The sequence below is a fragment of the Pogonomyrmex barbatus genome, unplaced genomic scaffold (genome assembly GCF_055798465.1).
Source record: "Pogonomyrmex barbatus isolate J1 unplaced genomic scaffold, ASM5579846v1 scaffold11, whole genome shotgun sequence".
Lineage (NCBI taxonomy): Eukaryota > Metazoa > Arthropoda > Insecta > Hymenoptera > Formicidae > Pogonomyrmex > Pogonomyrmex barbatus.
This window is the reverse complement of record NW_028297107.1, coordinates 349,832-370,505: the sequence shown is the minus strand read 5'-3', so window position 1 is coordinate 370,505 and position 20,674 is coordinate 349,832. Positions and strand designations below refer to the sequence as shown.

The 20,674-nt window shown below is 30.5% G+C and overlaps 3 protein-coding genes across 14 annotated transcripts; 1 reads left to right on the top strand and 2 right to left on the bottom strand.

Annotated features, from left to right (window-relative positions):
- Positions 1-225: 225 nt before the first annotated feature.
- Positions 226-13,782, bottom strand: LRR (capping protein regulator and myosin 1 linker 1 leucine rich repeat protein). 5 transcript variants are annotated; one of them, XM_089070878.1, is made up of 24 exons: positions 13,436-13,782; positions 13,077-13,174; positions 12,921-12,971; positions 12,655-12,848; positions 12,397-12,574; positions 12,071-12,309; positions 11,896-11,990; positions 11,709-11,750; positions 11,223-11,410; positions 11,057-11,134; positions 10,622-10,955; positions 9,570-9,966; positions 9,178-9,496; positions 8,988-9,101; positions 7,835-8,040; positions 7,639-7,726; positions 6,787-7,011; positions 6,662-6,682; positions 6,322-6,463; positions 6,011-6,230; positions 5,167-5,876; positions 4,676-4,915; positions 4,393-4,457; positions 226-4,029 (listed from the first exon to the last, which is right to left on the bottom strand). In XM_089070878.1, the coding sequence occupies exons 1-24, from the start codon at positions 13,470-13,472 to the stop codon at positions 3,913-3,915; spliced, it is 4,398 nt and encodes a 1,465-aa protein (XP_088927004.1). In that variant the 5' UTR covers positions 13,473-13,782; the 3' UTR covers positions 226-3,912. The 5 variants fall into 5 exon arrangements, with proteins under 5 accessions (XP_088927004.1, XP_011644029.2, XP_088927003.1 ...); XM_011645727.3 differs by having other exon boundaries at positions 6,011-6,260; positions 13,436-13,780; XM_089070877.1 differs by lacking the exon at positions 6,662-6,682 and having other exon boundaries at positions 6,011-6,260; positions 13,436-13,781.
- Positions 13,783-14,045: 263 nt separating this feature from the next.
- Positions 14,046-16,650, top strand: LOC105431500 (enoyl-CoA delta isomerase 1, mitochondrial). Of its 6 annotated transcripts, none has more exons than XM_011645719.3 (6): positions 14,046-14,198; positions 14,651-14,848; positions 14,926-15,197; positions 15,267-15,445; positions 15,806-15,927; positions 16,036-16,650. In XM_011645719.3, the coding sequence occupies exons 2-6, from the start codon at positions 14,749-14,751 to the stop codon at positions 16,200-16,202; spliced, it is 840 nt and encodes a 279-aa protein (XP_011644021.2). In that variant the 5' UTR covers positions 14,046-14,198; positions 14,651-14,748; the 3' UTR covers positions 16,203-16,650. The 6 variants fall into 6 exon arrangements, with proteins under 6 accessions (XP_011644021.2, XP_011644022.2, XP_088927020.1 ...); XM_011645720.2 differs by having other exon boundaries at positions 14,052-14,198; positions 14,680-14,848; XM_089070894.1 differs by having other exon boundaries at positions 14,108-14,248.
- LOC105431502 (dynein regulatory complex subunit 3) lies at positions 16,150-20,586 on the bottom strand. 3 transcript variants are annotated; one of them, XM_089070886.1, is made up of 9 exons: positions 19,964-20,586; positions 19,074-19,357; positions 18,727-18,899; positions 18,397-18,554; positions 17,863-18,052; positions 17,253-17,457; positions 16,923-17,171; positions 16,773-16,849; positions 16,150-16,695 (listed from the first exon to the last, which is right to left on the bottom strand). In XM_089070886.1, exons 1-9 carry the CDS (start codon positions 20,139-20,141, stop codon positions 16,548-16,550), a joined length of 1,662 nt encoding a protein of 553 aa, XP_088927012.1. In that variant the 5' UTR covers positions 20,142-20,586; the 3' UTR covers positions 16,150-16,547. The 3 variants fall into 3 exon arrangements, with proteins under 3 accessions (XP_088927012.1, XP_088927011.1, XP_088927013.1); XM_089070885.1 differs by having other exon boundaries at positions 17,863-18,055; positions 19,964-20,584; XM_089070887.1 differs by having other exon boundaries at positions 17,863-18,055; positions 19,935-20,069.
- Positions 20,587-20,674: the final 88 nt, after the last annotated feature.

Genomic DNA, 20,674 nt, shown 5'->3' with positions numbered 1-20,674 from the left:
ATTAAATTTTCGTGTTATTAAACGGATGAATCTGTTATATTAAAAATAATGGATACTAAAAAAATTAGCAAGAGCTCTTGAAATAACATACGTTAATGCATAAACTTTACTTGTGAAAAAGGATTTCCAAATCTGAGTGGAATTTTATTTCTAAGAAATTTAGAGAGTATCAGAGATTTTAAAAAGACAGATTCTAGAATTTACGTGAATAAGAAAGAAAAACAGTTCTTTCTGTATATGCGGATACGAGTCTTTATTTTATTTGTTAATATTACTATTTTATTATATTATGTTTTTATCAAATTCCGACAATAGCCGACAAAATAGATTGCAAATGTTAACATCGTTAAGTCATGCAATATCATGCAAGTTCGACGTCAGGCATGATGACATTAATATTTACAATATATTTCGGCATACGCTCGTGCAACTTTTCGCGTTCGTGTGTGTGTGTGTGTGTGTGTGTGTGTAATATATACACTACGCATGTGTATGTGTATATATTATATATATAATATACATATATATATACATATATATATATATATATATATATATATATATATATATATACACTATATATTATACATATATTTCGCGCGCGCGCGCGTGTGCATGTATGTGTGTGTGCGCGCGGCGCGCTATATATATATATATGTGTATAGAATATATTGCATACAATGCATATACAGGAATGTGTATTAGGAAAATTTAAATGCATTATATATCACGCTATATAATACACATCACGCACTCGTGCATGCATATCTGATTCTTCTCTCTTCTTCTCCTTCCTTGTGTGTTGTATGTATGTGTGTGTATACATATACATACATGAATAAAAGTCATACATTTTGATACTTTGGCAGTAATATCATGGAATAGAAATTATGAAATGTTCAATTATTTACAATATTACTGAATTGTATCGTTTGCAAGCGATTACAAATGATATAACAAACAAAAATCGATCCGAAATACAGAGGTAGACTGCGCGAGTCGTATAAAAAATGTGTTTAATGCTTATATGATTTAATCGTTTTGGCACAGTAATCGGCAGAGTCCTTTTTCTCATACAATATGATAACGCCCAATTTTTCTCCGCAGTATATAGTATCTTGTCGCTTCATAAGAGACAGTATGCTGTGTACAAAAATCGTAGTAAGACGAACACATACGCACACGCGTGCACACACGCATATACACACGCGCGCACGCACACACACACACGCACACACACACACACACACACACACACACACTTGTCAACAATTTATTCTAAGGTAAAATATTTCTAAACATAGTCTTGTGTACTCAATTAATATATACAAGCAAATATATATTATTTTTATTACAAAAATTTTTAATTTATTTCGCAACTTTTAGCAACATGATATTTTGAGTACACAGGACTATATTTAGAAATATTTTGTCTTAAAAGATAAATCATCGACAAGTGCGTGAGACGACGCGTGTTTAAAAGTAAATGTCGCAAAATGCTCTTACAGATAGTATCTGTCTCTTGATTCAGATTAAGTATTAATATGAAAACTTTCTTACGCTTATCTAATAGATCGTACAAATCCGAGAGCACGTAAATTCTTTCGTAAAATCCACATATCAAGTTAAGAGAAGTACGTTTTAAGACCGTTTCTTTTTTCTTCCTTTTAAAGATTCTTCGATTCATAATTATATATATCTATATGATGGTCTTTTGCGCATCCTGCACATGTAGATTAGATAATTTTTTTTGTCGGTCTTATATTTTAATGTGTCCTATGGCAGATGTTGTGTACATCTACACACATTCATATATAACATCTACATACATTCATACATATACATACATACACACGCATACATACATTCAAAATTTCTATTAACGACATCTTTATTTAGTCGCTCAACGTTAGAAAGAGAACACTCATCACAATCACAATTGCCAGCTTTTCGATTTTTAAAAACAAATATTCGACTAATGACTTTAAATTTTAATAATTTTTTTTACTTCTCTTTAGAAATAAAAATATAATAGTAAAAATTTTTGTTTTCCCTAGTTTGAAAAAAAATCTTCAACAACAGATCTTATTTTCATGACAAAACATACTACCAAAATATGCAAACTATTTTGCCTAACATTTTCTATATTTTTTCAGAAAATCAATCTTCGACAAAACAATAATTTGAATTTCCAATTAATGGTTAATAATATGATGAAATCCAATGATTACTTATCGTGTATCATTACCTGTATCATTACATATCCTGTATAATTATATGTATAAGAATTATTGTATAAGAATTTAACTATTGTATAAGAATTTAATATCAATATTATGTGATAACTAAGTAATAAAAAATTCAGAGATAATTCTCTTTTCGAATTACTTCGCTTCGATTGATAGGAATCACAGATTTCTCCTTGATTCCATTTCACTCACTCTTATTACATATAAATTTTTTTTACATATATATGTACACACATTTATCGCTATGTATAAGGGTAAATATATCTTAAATATTTTAGATATAAGATATATAATTCTATGATGTAACATTTGCAAAGAAGATTTTCGTTACAAAAAGACCTTTCCTAAAAATTCGCAGTGCAAAGGATCGTAATAAATAATCCTATATTATTAGTCTTATCCAATTGAACGATGAGATATATCTAGAATTCTATATTCTTTATCAGTAATGTCAAAAACGCGACGATGATTGTGTGCAAATCTGATGTCACGTTAATAATGATTATTAATGATTTTATCCGATTGATGCAATGCGTCATCAGTAAGAAAGATTTGAAAAAAATATCATGTTGCTAAAAGTTGCGAGATAAATTTAAAATTTTTGTAATAAAAATAATAGATATAATATCTACTTGTATAACAAAATGAATTCAGTTTATTTAATCAATTCCATTATCCGGTAAAAGAATTAGCTGCACTAAATATAAATAATAAATACAATAAAAGCTGCCATTTAGGATTTACTGAAGAATTTATCTTCTAATATACTTTTTTTTATAGATAATAAAATTGTATAATAGGAACTTTAATCAAATTGCATCTTATTTAAACATTTCCACAAATTAATCGTACACATACATAAATTAAAAATGTATCGTACTTGATGGAAAAATTAGAATGGACGTTGTCTTTTCGAACAGGAAAGTGCAGCATTACAAATCATCATTGCAGCTTGTTATTATCTTGGAAGACGCCTATCCTTTTATGCAACATATCGTGCAATAAACGTTCTATTTTAGTCGCCGCTTTTCTTAACATCCTATCAAAGATTAAAACGATTTAGTCTGTCTCGCTAAAATTGTGATGTGATTTATTCTATTTTAGATATTGCAAATCTGAAAATATACATTCAAAATGAATTTATAAAGAAAATTTTTTATTAATATCTCTTCACTTGGTAACGTAACCGTACCACTTGGCAAGGATTCAGCAGATTGGAAGCTTAATCTTATTAGAAGTATGTTAATAAAATCAAATATTTTAATAAAAAAGTCGAGACGCGCAATTAAAAATAAATGGTCTCTGTACAAATATAATGAAGCATATATAACATATATAGCATATATGGAACGTGAGTATGAACGAAAACAGCTGTGTAAAAACACAGTGTCATATAAAACTAGTATAAGATTCTCTAATGTTACCTTAACAACAGATTAGTACTTTAGTTGCTATAAAAACTTTCAGTACCCTGTCTATGTGCACGCGCGCACGCACGCACGCACCCACGCACGCACACATACACACGTTAAAATTGATTAAGACGCTTTTTATATATACAATATTAGACTTCCTATGGCACGAAGACAAAAGCACTATTCTCTTGTATGTCAGATACGCATATGGAAGAAGATACTTGTAATAGTTGATCGTCCCAGCTTGATCAAACATCAACCACATCGTTATTGTTGTAATTGAAATTTGAATCACGCAAGAATGATGTACGTCGCAATTTAAAGCTGAGACGAGCCTCCTCAACCATTTTCGGCACTTCCGTTGCCTGCGAATCAGCACCATGCAACAGATTTCATTTATTATGCAAAAATCTAATGAGATATTACTGTTATTATATATTATATAAAATATAATTATTTAGCATATGTGGAATAAAATAAAATAATATATTAATAAAGCATACATATATTGTAGATTTACATTGGGCAAAAAAATAAGTCATTATTTTTATGATTATCTCAACGCCTAATTAATAGATCACATTCTGTTCAATTTGAAGCTATGGAATACAACAATATGGACAATATAAAATCAGGCTATTAACAAAAAATTGTTATTAACAAAAGTATTTCAACTGTGGCAAAAAAACTTCTCAAAAAAAAAAATCTATAAAATATACATAAAATACCTTAGCATCTGCTCGATCAACAGAACGTTGAAGTAACGATCGCCATGCTGCAGGTGCGGTATGTTCTAAAATAATAAGGTAACAGGCATAGCTTGTAACATTGAAGGATCTATATACATGCATGTTTTTAGTGCTATATGAAGGAGAATAAAGATGCGCGTAGTGGCAATATCTAGGATTGAGAAACAAGTCAGCAAGTCTGTTAGAGATATAACTATCTAAAATTTAACATGCGACACGGAGAAGCTGATAAATATAATACATTCTTGCTTCATTCATTTACCGTTCTCCTTCCTATCCATTTTGCTTTTGTTCAAGCTTGCTGCCAATTCTCTCACTGATCTTTTCTCCACACTCGTATTGCTTAATGAGCTTGCAGTACTGCTTGCCGATAATGTTGGCGGTAAAGAGGCCGGTCCACTAACACCGCTATCAGTTGATTCATCGAGAGCGTCGCCAGAGTCGGGTGTATTGCCGGCCGAGGTGTTCGGACTAGAGCCATCGCTTAACAGGCTAAATTCTCCTGAAGTAAAATCGAATAAGATTACAGTTTTTATTTAATCAAAGGTTTTATTCCCATCCCTTCCTATTTCCTTTTCCCTCTCTTTCCCTTTGCCATATCTCCCTTCTTCCATACTCCTCCCCTCTCTCTTTAAATAAATTTTTTTTATAATTGTGTATCAATTTTTCGAAATAAATTCTCTAAAAACTCTCTAAAATAGATAGAGACCCATGCATAAGATTCCATAAGAATCAATTCTGGTTATCCCTTACCGGATTTCCGATCGGTTGCCATACTCCATGGTCGTGGTTTAGGTGCCGTTGCTGGTGGAGTAGGTTTATTTTTCATAAGCGAACCATTGCTTTTCCCATCGCTCGTAGAGCTATTTTTCGTTAAAGGTTTCATTACTGGAGACTTGGCCGATTCAGACATATTTTTGACGCCGCCGCTATTACCGTTTATCGGACTTCTCAGATCATGACCAGTTGATCGCAGTTTAATGGACGAAGATTTTTCCCCATCAGTTGATTTTTTCATAACGTTCTTATGATTTTCCTGATCCTTTTCCGTGCTCGTTCCAAAGGTATCATCGACATCATATGAGCTACGCGGGCTCATACCAGATACATTAGTTAATATACTGCACTTAGAATCATCGCTCGTGTCATTCATGGCGCCACTATTACAGGTTTCCTTTGTAAAAGCTTCGCCTTTGCATCTCTCATGGGATTGAGCACTGTCCGTAGTATTTCTTCGTGCGAGTGGTGACGCAGTAAGCGGAGAATCGCCTTGTGATCTTCTACCAACTAGGGGAGAAAATTTTTCCAAATTGTCACTGGATCGTGAACGTGGCGCAGGTTCCAAAAGCGTTTTCAGCATCGGCGAGTTACAGCTATGCTTTTTCTCTACGTCAGGTGGAATGCTCTTGTGACTCGTCAACGATAGATTAGGACTGCCATCCGTTGGAAAAGTATGAAGAGAACTGTAAATTACAATAAATTACAATAAATAACATTTTACGACAAAATTAGAAAGAGAGGGAAGAATTATATTTTACAAAGAAAAAAAATTATATTTCGAGACTACAAAAACAATATGAAAGAATATTATATTTACCTATCATCGCTCGTAGGCGAGATCAAAGGTGTGGTAGGTGTAGTAGGTCGGAAAAACACATCAAGACCTTCGCCCAAAGCGAGACCATCGATCGGTTGATCCGGTCTTAACATCGGTCTCGTGGGTGCTCGCGTTTTTGTTCTGCGCGGTCTGGACTTGACCAAATGTTGCAATTGCTGACCCACGGTATTAGGCAATTCCGAGACAGAGTCCAACGATTCTGTCAATGAGTGTTCGGTTTCTGAGATAGCTACAGAATAATAATTACATTTTATCATCTGAAATTCATGACATAAACGATCAATACGCACCTTCCGTTTGACTCTTTGGCAATGACGGCAAGAGATCTGGAATATCATCTGCGGACAATCCCTCTACCGAATCTACTACTGATTTGGGTCTCAATTTTCTTCCATGCAGATTTTTACGTTTGTTCGATAGATGTGGCGTTGCCTAAATAGAGAAAGACATCATGTTCTATAAGATATTTATATATTGTACAATTATTCATATTTTACACACACACACACACACACACACACACACACACACACACACACACACACACACACACGCACGCACGCACGCACGCACGCACGCACGCAATTATTTGTTTCTGTATACACGCATATTTCTGTTTATAATACATACCAGATTAAGATAATCCAATTTCTATGTAAGCGTGTAAATAAAAATAATTTGTGTGTTTTCAGGATATGTGTCAAACAAATTTAAGAAATAAATTTTGGAAATATATAATTAAAGAACATTCTTACCATTGGTGATCGATCACTCATGCACTGACCAATAGAATCCGCCAGCGAACATGTTTCTGGCGGGCAATCTTCCTCGGACATGAGGCTGGCTCTGCCAGGAGGTAGAGTCATAGAAATACCGCTGGCACTAGTTACGCCTATCACGCTTCCGCTACTCATCGAACCAGCACTAGGTCGTAAAACATCTGGTGTGCTGCTTCTTGTTCGACTATCACAATCCCCAATCTATAGAAGTATTTATATAGTTATATCATCATAATACCAAAGTATTCAATAAGTATCAATAAAAATCAATATCTTTTTCCCAAAATAATTAATTCCCAAAATAATTAATTAAAAGTATAATATTTACAGAGATTTATGTTCATTTTTCAATTTTAAATTCTGTATATGTATAAACTGAAAGATTTGATAAGAAAATAATTTACAGAAAATATCAATGAAAAACTTAAAATTTAAAAATTTCTCGGGAACTTTTCTTTAAAAGAAAAGAGCAAATATTTTGTGCGGTAAAAAATGTTAATATTAATACAGCAAATTCAAATTAATATATTCACAAAGAACATTCTGACTTATTTATAAGTTATCTTTACTTTTATTTTTACAATTTATCAAGAGATGTAGAAAGAATATAATTTTAGATTTAAAATATTGACAACTCAAGAGCGAGGAAAACAATAATTTTTAAACAATTTTTAGCAATAAACATTAGCAACGTCGAAATTTTTAATTAAATGGAACTGATCTTTTTATCCTAGCTATCTATTTATTTAGCTAGGTATTTCCTTAACATTAATAATATATTTTATTAGCATTAAAGGGTTTATTAGCAGTAAAAGTTTTTAAACTTACAAGAGTTTTATAACTTCTTGATAATGATTCGATTACTTCATCCGTGATTCTATCAGATATATGCGCCGCAACTGCTAAATTTAACTCGCTAAATTAAAAAGAGTTGACAAAAGAAAGGATTAAAATTCTTATGATAACAAAATTATAGTTATAGCACATTGTATATTATGCATCGAGATTATTATCAAATGCTTACTTGACTCTATTAACAATATCTGCGCCAGCTTGTTCGGTAACAGTGGTATGTATGAATTCATTATTGATTTGGTTTTTCTCTTTGCATGTATTACGAAGATCGTCTCGTACCACAATCGGTTCGCTCTCATCGCCCCTGATCACCATTTGTGAAAGTATAGTAGGACATTGCTCATTCGCGCACTTTAACATCGCATCCAAAGAATCCTGCATCGATCATACATTTATTATATTACAATCATATTATTTCTTATATGAAAATAATAGCTATTTTAAATAATTTGTAACTTACATTAACCCTCCGAGGCACAACTGAGGATTTGAAGATCGGAACGATTTTTCGACTTTGAATTATTCAGTAAACGATAAACGGAAAAGATTGCCTTGCTTCTCTAAAAAAAATTTTTAATAATGACTTATCGACCAAGTAATGTATTTTCAATTATGTTTTGTACAGCGACAAATCAAATTCGAGCTTGTTCTTCCAGCGATGTGCCGATGAGTTAGTTTTTGCCAAAGTAAATGAATCATATTTTTTGCTATTTTTAACCTTTATTTTAATATATAATATAACAAAAATTATTTTCATTATAACAGATATAAAAAATTAGAATAGATCAACAGATATTCAAACGCTCTGTAGAGGATATTATATCTAGTTACACGAATGATTGCAATATCTAAACTGTTTTGTAAAAAATTGTTTTTTTTCTGTGGGAAGCGAAAAAATTGACGGAATCGACAGAGATTAGAACTCGAGGTTCTTTGCTTACGATCCGCGACTTTAGTATGATCATAATAATGTATGACTTATATTTTTTTTCTCAAGTACTGATCTTAAACTATTTGAATCTAAAAAAATATTTTATGTACATATAAAAAAAGTTATAAATTTTTTATTGCAGCATTTTATCGATTCCACCTCAAATTCGGATTTGTAAATAAAGTAGAAAACGTTTTGACTCAAACAACTATAATCGTATTCTCAAATGTCGAAAGAGTATAATTTTTTTCAAATTTTTTTAGAGCCCAAAAATCCTTTGAAAAACACAACCGCCTTCAACGATTGTTGTGTCGATTAAGCGGTGAAAAATATGTTGTGCCTCGGAAAGTTAATAAAAAAGCAATCGCGAAAATTCGCTAAATATACGTACCTGTAGATATACTGTAATAACTTTATGGAGTTCATTCGCCATATCGTGTAACTTTAGCTCGATTGGATTATTTTCGTCACGTCTTTGAAGTACCTCGTGTAATCTTGGCAATAGCTATAAAAAATATGACATATTTGCATAATACTTTAATTTCAATTATATCAAAATTGATCCTTGAAATCAGTTATACCTGTTTTGAATTATCTGCATCTTGTATAAGTCCGGTTGCATAATTGATATCATTATTAGCATCACAGCTTTCCGCTGCGAGAGCCTTAATAGTGTCTTGGGTTTGTACGACAAGTCTATCGACCATTTGCTGTGTGGAACTTAATAGAAATCCTTGCTGTAGCCGAAATGCTTGTCCATGACTATACTTACACGGCGTGACGTTTCTCTGCAGTAAATCCTGTATTTTCTTAGCCAGCTGCTCCGTTTTTTCCGTAGAAGTTTTCATACAAGGCTGCAGGTCATAAATCGGAAATGGCATGTGCCGTACACTATAGTTTCTGCAAGAATAAATTCTCTTGTAAATTTATCATATCATTATTATTCTGATCGTACATATATATGTACGCGTACTTTTCTAGCGCGTGAACAATGTCCGCGTAGCCTTGTAACGTGATGTTATTCTTGTCGTATATAATGGTCCGTAAATGATTGTTAATCTGTAATGCTTTTGCCAGTAATCTCCCACCAGGATCACCTATCTGATTACCACTAATGTCCAAAGTATGAAGACATGTGTTGCTACCAAGAGCATTGATCAGATTGTAGAGATCGCCTTTCAATCGAGAATCAGGTAGATGTAACGCTTGAAGAACGCAATCGTCTTCCTGAAGCATCTGCACAAGGGCATCCATTACAACAGCTATGTGTTTGCTTTTCATGCCAATGGTGTTACGTCCCATATATAATTGCTTTATCGATTTGTTTTTGCCTACTGCCGTTATAACTTGTGCTAGATCAACATCCATGTCTATAAATAAAAATATCAATCTGTCTTCTGTGGAACAGATTTTATGCATTTCATATATGGAATAGGGAAACTAACTAAACATTTTTTATGACTTATGTAACTCTATTTTGATCGTGATAAGCAGGATTGGCTAAATTAATATTATTTTTTAAATAAATTAAAGTTGACGATCTATAAAATTAATTTAGCTAGGTTAAAAGTTACATAAAAACTAACTTAGTTAAAGATTTGCGTTAAAATTAAATTAAAAATTAATTTTAAAAAGCATTATTTATATTAAATTGTAATTTTTTTAAATTAAAATATTTTAAATAAAAAAACAATTATAATATCAAATAAATTTAATATTTTATTTAAGTTTCTATGAAATAACAAAGAAATATTGTTTTTTTTTTAATATGAGAATGCGTTTTTTTTACAATTTTTTTCTACATAGATAAATTTTTAACTTATGAAAAAAATTAATAAGTTAAAATTGTTTTAAAAAATTACTTGAAAATTAATTCTAAAATTAATTACTTATAAATTAATTCATTTAAAATTAACCAAGTTAAATTAAAAGTTAATTTCTTAATTTTATTAATTAACTTTTAATTTTTTAACTAGTTTACTACTCAATTCTGTTGATAAGTGACATTGCCTCAATTATACATACTGCTGTCCGATATATCCAATGATGCTATACATCGAACTCCATGAATACATGATTCCAGAACATGCGCGCCCATAGAACCTAAATTATTTCCGCTCATGTCAAGTTCTAGGCCAACTGTACTTTCGTTGCATGCCAATCCAAGTAATAGATGTTTTAATGCTTCTAATGGTAGTTTGCACGAAGATATATTTAAGTACTTCAACGAGAGAGTTGCCGTGAAAAATTGTTTAAAACTCGGAGGTATTTCTTTGGTCTTCTTGCTCGAAAAAGAATTCCGAGCAACGTTTAGATGGACTAGATTAGTTGCACAACCTCGTAATAATGCACCAAACAACTAAATCAAATCATAAAGAACAATATTAATGATCATACCAATCAAATGTCAATTGTACAAGTTACTATTTAGAAAAAGATGGTATAAAATTAATTACTTACACATTCTAAAGTAGTATCTGTACCGCTAAGATCTAAGTGTGTTAAGCTATTAGGTTGCGCCAAAAAATTGCATAAATTCTGTAATCGTTAAATTAATATATGAATTAGGATTTTGTAATTAGTTTTTTTTTTATCAAAATCAATTTGCGATTCAGCCCAAACTCACATTAACATCATCTTTCAAGGTATTCTCCGAGAGATTCAAATATCGCAAGCTAGTCGGCATGCTTCTGTTCAAGCTTAATGCATGCGCTATTTGGCTTACACCTTTCCCAGTTAATCCACAATGAGCCAAATTTAATTTCTGCAAACCTTTAGGCAATTTGCCGATAGGACCACTCAAATGAGCACCACCTTAAAAATATATCATACATTTGGAATAATTTAATATATTAACAAGGATGTAACTTTTTATTTTATTTTAAAGATCAATACTATGTATTTATATATCAACGTGGCGCTTATATAAAATAAATATTTAAACTATTATTTTACTCAAAATAAAAGAAAAGAAGATAAATATTAAGTCTTTCTAAAAAATATAAAACAGTGCATATTTAAAGAGAAGGAGAAAATCGGATATAGAAACATGTCAAATACTAGGAATAATATAACTATTAGGGATAATTAAAGTACATGGTTATTGGCACACCTTGCATTAACTTGGCTATTATCCCACACAAGCTAGAGGCTCCTACAAAAAATATTAAAAAAATCTGTTCAGGACATTTTTGAAATTATGGTTAACAATTGGAAAATGGAGATCGCTTGGGTGCTTGTAGTGCAGATGAAGATGTCAGATACAAAAAAGACATTATATAAATCATAAATTAATATACCTTTATCTTCGATCATATTGTGCGACAGATCTATTGTCTGCAGTATTGTGTTAGCGTTAGAAATCAAAGCTAACGATAGCTTGTGAGCGAAATCCCTTTAAAATTGAATGTTTATACATTATAACTTTATATTTTCTCTATATTAAAATAAAAAGCAACTCGCTTAAGCGATTACCATTTAATTCCAAGATTATCCAAATAAAGCTCTTGAATGGACAATGATCTTCGCATAACATGTAACAATCTCTCTAGGGGCTCATGATTCAGTTTGAGATGGGATGCTCTTAATTTCGTAAACCAAGTATTATATTCTAAGGCCGAAATAATTGGCACCAAGTCTTTCTGATCTAGATGATCAAAATCTCTCAAATTTAACTCTCTGGTGTCATGTGAGAGGTATATTGTGTCAACATCCTGAAATCCATATCTCTCTGAATAAGATTTTCATAACAGATAATTTTGCAGTGTTAACATGAATTTGAATAATGTTGTCAATCTCACCCAGGCCACTTCCTCCCTATATGGTACACCATGCAAGTCACACATGCATGCATACTGAGTAGAAAAACCACCACATGGTCCTGTATGCCTTGTGGCTTCTGTGCTTCTAGCTAACTCACTTCCTCGTATACTTTGCAATCTGCTAGCTGGTATTACCTCTATTTTTCGTATAATATAACTGAAAATAAAATTTCAAAATATGCAATCAGTGAAGTCTCACAGATGAAAGTGCTCTTCAGTTATAAAATAAAACGATACTTTAATGGTACTGTGGGAAAGATATTTCGAATCGCCGTATGTAAGGCCTCTATCATGGCATCTACTTCTGTAGTATCCCCACCAACACTGTTTGTAGTAAAATTGTAAAATCGTTCTCCAACAGTCAAACATAGCTGATTCGCTCTTCTTGATTCTACAGCTGTTATTTCCAGGTAGTGAAAATGGCAGTCAATCTACAAAAGAACAAAATTTAAATGCTATGCAATAATGCAACAAGAATGGAAACATAATTAGATCAAACTTACTCTTGTAGGTACTTTGGCCGATAGAAGAAAGAGGCGACATGGTGAAAATACCTAAGAATAGAACAAGAATCAATTTAGTTTTTGCTTAACACAAAATAAATTATAAAGAATAGAAAAGAAAAAAAAGTAAGCAAAGCAGAGAAAGGATTTACTTACAAGAACGCGATTTTCTTGTTTATCCTGTTTCGTTTCTAATTTCACCACGTTTTTTAACAGTATTTTCACATGCTTGCCAAGTAGTGCTTTCACCGATTCTGCAAGTAATGAATAATTCACACAGCCGTATCTTTACATGAATTAAAAATAACACAAAGCATACAAAGATTCTATTATCTAATTATTCCATTTACTGCAAAAAGGATATAACAATCCTTAGTTAATCGTGAGATTCGTGTAAAAGGCAGCGACGAGATATTCACATCGATGATGGAAGAGATTGTTCGAGAATGCACGAATGACAGCTTGCTCGACTTATGGTGAACGACGTAAACACTTGCGACAAATAAAAGACGAACCGTTTAAATCCTTCGTAAGTTGCGACCGGGTTGACATTTTGCTAGCTGAAGTCTTCCATTGAGATGTTCCATCTAATGTGTCGTCTCTCCTTCTCTTTCTCTCCTCCCTGTCTTTCTCTCTCTTTTTCTCTCCTTTCTCCCGATAATTTTTCTTACTTTTCGTCGATTAAAAGAATATTGTCGGAACAAAGGGCGATGTCACGAGAAGACGAGCAAGCAGTACAACAGCAGCCATGTTAGCACCTGTCCACGATTGGACCTGTCTGCGACGATAACCGATGATCGGTGACGATGACCGCAATTAGGCTCTGAATATCAAGTGAAATACCATTGAGACTGTCGTCAGAGACTCTCTGTCCAGTTACGCTCTCTCGCGACATATTTCATAAAGCGAGCGAAATACTCCATAAGGCCTGTTCTACAATGCGTTGTGTGCGGTGTCGTGGGCCGTAAGAATGGGCCAATCACACTCAAGTATTCTCCCCACATTCGATTATGATTGGTCAATTCTTGTGGCTTGCGACACCGACATACGACGTATTGTAGACAAACCTAAGTAGAAATCGATGTAAAGAACCTCTAGCAGAGATATATTTGAAGTTTAGTGAGAGCGAGACAGAACATTTTAGTGTAGTTCAGTGCAGCAATAAAGAGCAGATCTCTGATTAGGTATTTAGCTCGCGCATGTGCAGTTCAATTTCGACACGCATCACGACTTACATCAAAGGTGCCGACAGCAAGTTGTGCTACTGTATATACTGTGGTGTGTACAAAGATACGAAATTTCATAAATATTCATGTCACGCCACACATGTACATATCGTAATCTTTAAATATTATAAATTACATTTTTAAATATTACAAATTATAATACGCGATCGGATTCAAAAGTTATAGTTTAGTTATACTAAATGTTTCCACTATCATAAAAATATTATGCTTATATGAACGATCAAAGATCAAGGTCTCTAATTTATTTTCAGATTCTGATAGATTTATTCATATTCTTATCTTATAGATTATGTGCGCGTTCTTATCTAAAATCATAACTACTTTTACAGAACAAAATTACATTTGCACATAATTAAATTCATCGATGAATTAAAAAACTCACCTATAATGAATTAATAATTCAATTTCTACACTTTTCATGTATAATTGATATATAAATCTAGTATCTCTTATAAGATTCTTTAACCATTTCATTCTTTACAGATACAATGTCAATTTTATTTTATTTATAGTTTAATCAGCATATCATCTGTATTTAATATTCAGTTATTACGAAAAAGATTAACTTTTCATCAACCAATATGACTATTTTAAAGACTCTTATTGCTGGAGGACAGATATGTTTTAGAAGATCTTATACTACAAGCTTCAAGTTTATTGAAACTACACAAGATGATACAGGTAATAACATCACTCTCCATCAATTTCTAATGTATAGCTGCTTTCCATGAATTTTATTTTGTTCAATGATTGAACAGGTATCAATATTATATCTATGGCTAGAAAGCCTGTCAACAGTTTGAACACAGAACTGTTAAGCGAATTAAAGGCTTCTTTATTGGAAGTTCAAAACAGTCACTGTAAAGGCATCATATTGACGTCATCCTTACCAACCATATTCTCAGCAGGATTAGATATTATAGAAATGTTCATGACTGATAAAAAGAAACTTACTGATTTCTGGCAAACGTTACAAGATACTTGGTTGACTATTTACAGCCTACCTATTCCAATTGCTGCTGCTATCAATGTACAGGATATTCTTTCAATTGTTATACAACCCTTGTAATAATTTTATGCAACATTCCTTTTTATATAGGGTTCTAGTCCTGCTGGAGGTTGCCTATTGGCAATATCTACAGAATACAGAGTTATGACTGAAGGCAAACATACTATAGGATTGAATGAAACACAATTAGGTATCGTTGCTCCAAAATGGTTCAGAGAACCATACATTTCATTGATGGGTTATCGACAAGCTGAGTTAGCTCTTTTGAAGTATGCAAGATATTTAAATATATTTAATCCTCTATAATTTAATTTTTTCATGTTTGAAAAAAATATATGATGTAAAGTGTAAGACGTTGATTTTGGTATATAAATAATTCTTAATTTATAAAGATTTATCTATTTTATTATAAACATTATTGTAACTTTAAAGTCACAGTAAATGACGAAATATGATATTTAAGTATAATATATTTTCGCATAAAACAATAATAAATGAGATAATATTAATTAATAATTAAAAAATGAATAAAACTTTAATATAGATGTATGTGTACATGACTTTTTTAAAATTATATAAAGCCATAGAGGATGAATAAATACATGAGATTTTTATGATATAAATTTTAGAGGATCGCTATTTAAACCTGAGAAAGCATTGCAGCTTGGACTTGTGGATGAGCTTGCTAAAGATAAAACAGATGCGATTGAAAAGTGCAAAAATTATATTTTAGCTTATGACAATATACCAAGTAAGAGTACTTTATTATAATTATAATATTTAATTATAATTATAATTTAATATTATAATTTTGCGTATTATCATATATTATTATAATCATATATTGTTATCCATTAAGGTATGGGAAGGAATGTAACCAAATCAGATTTGCGAAACAATTTGATTCAGTGGTTAAAAGATAATAAAGAAGCTGACATCAACCAGTTTGTCAACTTCACACAATTACCGAAAATACAAGCTGGCCTTAAACTTTATGTTGAACGTTTGAAACAAAAGCAACAATAATCATTTTAGTAAAAAAAATATATATTGTATTGTATGTATTTCATCAAAGTTTTGAAAATTTTTATATAAATATATATATCAGAATATATATTATATATTAATAAGGTGATTCTCAGTATTAAGACAATATGAAAATAAGGCAAATGAGAATATATTAGATATCCGAGAGATATATATCAGAATACACACACACACACACACACACACACACACACACACACACACACACACACACACACACACATTATATATATATATATATTTTTATACTGCTATATAACAAACATGATATACTTTTGTTCTGAATTTTATTTTATACTGGCAGATAAAAATGTAATACATTGATTAATAATTTTTCAATATACCATTATCATTTAAATCGACACCTGCCAAATCTAATTGTTGTAAGCTTAATAAATTAAGCTGTTGTTGTTGAAATTCAAAAAAATGTGATATTTCTAATATGTGTTGACGATTCCTTTTATCTTCATTCCTATTAAAGTTTTTTTTTTTTATATAAAGTATATCAAAATAAATGAGTAAAATTTTGTTACAATAGTAATTACTTACACAATTAATTGATCAACATAATCTTTGAGCCAATTATTAAATCGATTTATCATGCGCTCCTCTCGATCATTTATTACCTGCAGATTATATTAGTCAAATATCATAACTATGTTGATACAAATTGCTATTTTAATAATTTTCTATATTTACTCGTAAATGTATATCGTGCGACGCAGCAAGAGTTATAGTCAAAATATCTTTATTGCCACATAGATCTTTAAGATGAGATGGTATATGTGATTCAGTCTCAAAACCATTTAGATAATATAAAATCAACTCATTTATAATATTATTATATTCAATTTCTGCGTTGCGTAATAGAGAAAAATTTTCTCGTGCAAGTTCTATGAATGTGTTGACCATATCCATCATATTTCTCCTGAAGATCTCATTTATATCCTTTTTTTTTAAAAAAAAAAGACAAATCTAAATTTGATTAATCTTATTCATATCTTATGAATTATTGTCATACGTACGTACATCCATCTGATTATGTAATGTAACTTCTTTATACATTAATTCATTTTGTGCCTTGGACAATAAATCATTGAATTCATTAAATAATTCTCTTGCTTTTGCAACAATGTCCTCAGTCTCTTCCTCTTGTTTTTCCATCAAAGCTTCCATCATATTTTTTATATTTACAAATATCTTGGTCCGTCTTTCAAAAACTTCATCTATAATTCTTATATAATAAAAGAAAAAAGAAATTATATAAATCATATGAATTATATGAATCCAAATAATATAGTCCTTGTATGATAACGTTAATCTGTACGCTTTTTTTTAATTTGGAAATATAGCTAAAGCTATTTCATATTTTTAATGCTAAAGATAAACCTGAATTTTAAATTTATATATATATAGATATAGATTTCAAAAATAATGTTATAAAATTCGTAAAAAAATATATGAACAATATAATTTATGTGTATATATAAAGCATATGATGTATATTCTATTATATATAAAAGAACATATTCAAAGTTAGACATTTTTTTGTGAACTAATATAAAAAAAATGTAAAAAAAGATAAAAATTAAATATCAAGTTTAAGAATACATTCCTATTTCATTTTTTTTTTATTTACCTTTTTGCTTCAATTTGCATATTTTCTTTACCTTCGTTAACAACAACTTTAAATAATCTTATTTCCTCTGTTCTTTTATCATGCTCTTGTAAACCTAGTTCACATAACTCATGACATATTGCAATGAAAGACTTCTTATATTTCTCAAATGCATCCTGTGTATCTTTGTTTATTGTAGATAAAATTTTACCTGCTAATTATATCAGTATGTTTAAATTTTTTTTTTTAATTCTTATTATTTTTGTTGGTTCATGAGATGTTTGAAAGCATCAGTAATATTTTGACTCAATTTAATATAAATTTAATATTCTAGCTTCTTTAATTCTGCATTTCTAAGGTGGAATAATAATCGGCACACAATTAAAAGAAATGGAATATATATAAAAATTCACAAAAATAATTAGATATTATTAAGCGATCATAGTAATCATACTTATTCATATAAAGTTTATATAAAATAATATTTAATATTCACTTATTGACGTTTCAATAAATTACACATAAAGAGCAATAAAAAACAAGGCATAAATTTACCTTTATCAAGGGAAAACATTTGTTGAAAGAGGTAATCTTCATCAAGATATTCCACATAAGCTACAGTTAGTAATGCAATTTTATCTTCAATTTCTCGTTGCAATGCCAATTCTGCTTGCATTTTTGCCTCGTTTTCCTCAAGATTGCTAATTAAACGGCTACAGAAACAAAACGATATAATTATTTAATTGTATTATAAAATATTCATAGAACTTGATTTTATTAAAATAGAATAAAAACAAAAATGCTCTGAAAAATATAGACAGAAAACAAGAGTTCAATGATGAAAAAACTATTAAATTTAATAATGATATTAAGATTAATAATCACTAGTGTTTATCGATGGCACATCGACGCTCGCTTTCAGATATCATTTTATACTGACAATAAATCAATTGAGGCAAAAATGCAAATAAATAATCCAAATATCCGTCCATCTCTGTGCAAGGATTGTCACATGTGTTCAAACTTTTGAGTGATTTGAAATCACGTAGATATACAATCTGCAGCAATTTTATAAATAATGAAAGGTAATATCATTATTTTTAATACTACCTCAAGATGTGATACATCATCATTTTACTAACTTAGACTTAAGACACAATTTTAAATATAAAATCAAGTTAATAAATATTGTACAAATGTGCAGAAGACATGAGATGCTTAATCATACATACATGCTTCCAGTCATTGATCTTATTTTTACCAATGTTTAAAATGATCAATTTCTTCAAATCGCTTATCCCCTGTACATCCGAGATCTCGTTACTGTACAGAAGCAGAATTTCTAATTGATGCAGATTTTTCAAATTTTCCATAACACTAATGTGATTAAATGAAAGATCCAGTTCCTTCAAATGACAAAGTTCATCTAAATTCTCTATTCTCTCGATAACGTTATGAGATAGCGACAATTTGACTAAATTTGTCAACAACCAGAGATGATCAATGTTTAAAATCTCTGTAAATTAACATATGTAGAAAAACATTAGAATATTTAAATCAGTTTAATTACATATTAATATGTGGCATTCAATACATTAAAAACCATCAATTTTGAATAAACTCTTGTAATTATCAAAAAAATTTTGAATGTTCAAAGAGATAATTGAAAAGTATCAATATTATCAATTTATATCAATAAATTTGAATGTTTATATAAAATATCTGAATGCATTAAATTCATGATTTTTTATCATACAAATGCTTTATAAATAAATACTTATGAAGGTTCATATATATTATTGCAAAATAACATTTCTTTTTCGCAGTAATCATTTTTATAGATAATTAAACGTGAAAAATAATTAAAACTAAATATGTTAAATAATTAAAATTAAAAATGTTATCCAATTATGTGCAAAAAATGTATGTACACATACATATATGCTTAAGGAATTTTAGAACAATAATAAATTATAAAATAAATATTATATATTTATGAGATAATCGTTTTAATTTTAATTATATATGTATATACATATATAGTTTTCTGATCTGTATCAGTTCTACTATGATTATTAAAAAAATAATAGTACATATGTAGTCATAATGGACGATTATTTACTCAAGAATTCAATACGAATTTCTTCTAATTTATCCAACTCGATTCCGTCCTGAAGAAATAATCTGCCTCCTTCTTTCTTTGGTCCCTGATTGATTGCTAAAGAAATGAGTAAACTTTGCGTTATCACACGGGGTTCCGTGGCTTCGAGCAGCACGTCAAAAATATCCATTTTATGCATCCCCTTCACATTTCTGTTTCAAATCCAACAAATGGCAACAAATCTCACAATTAGATACTAAATCTTAAAATTTCGCTGCCACATGAATCTACATTTTCTTTTTTCCTCTTTATAACACTTTGTTCACAGTCCACATAAACGTACGACTGTTTATGTAAAATTGGTTTGCGTTGCCCGCGCAACCCCCGTTGGGGGAATATCTTTTTCGCGCATGCTTAGAGCCGTGGCACATAAAAATGCATGGAGAACCAGTCTGAAAAACAGTAGATATGTATCTTCTATCCTTACTTTACTTTTCAAAAGTATATGATAAAGGATATAAGGATATAAGATATTGCTCTCTCGCTTTAGCAACTCAGAACAGAATTTTAGTCAGAAGGCATATCTAGTACTAGTAAGATTTATGGATTAACCGGAGTTTGTGAGATCGATCCCATGTCTTAACTAGAAAACTGCTACTATGAGATTATGGGTGCGATCCACTTGCTGCTACAAATCCTTCGAAACATTGGATTAACCAATCAGAACAAAAA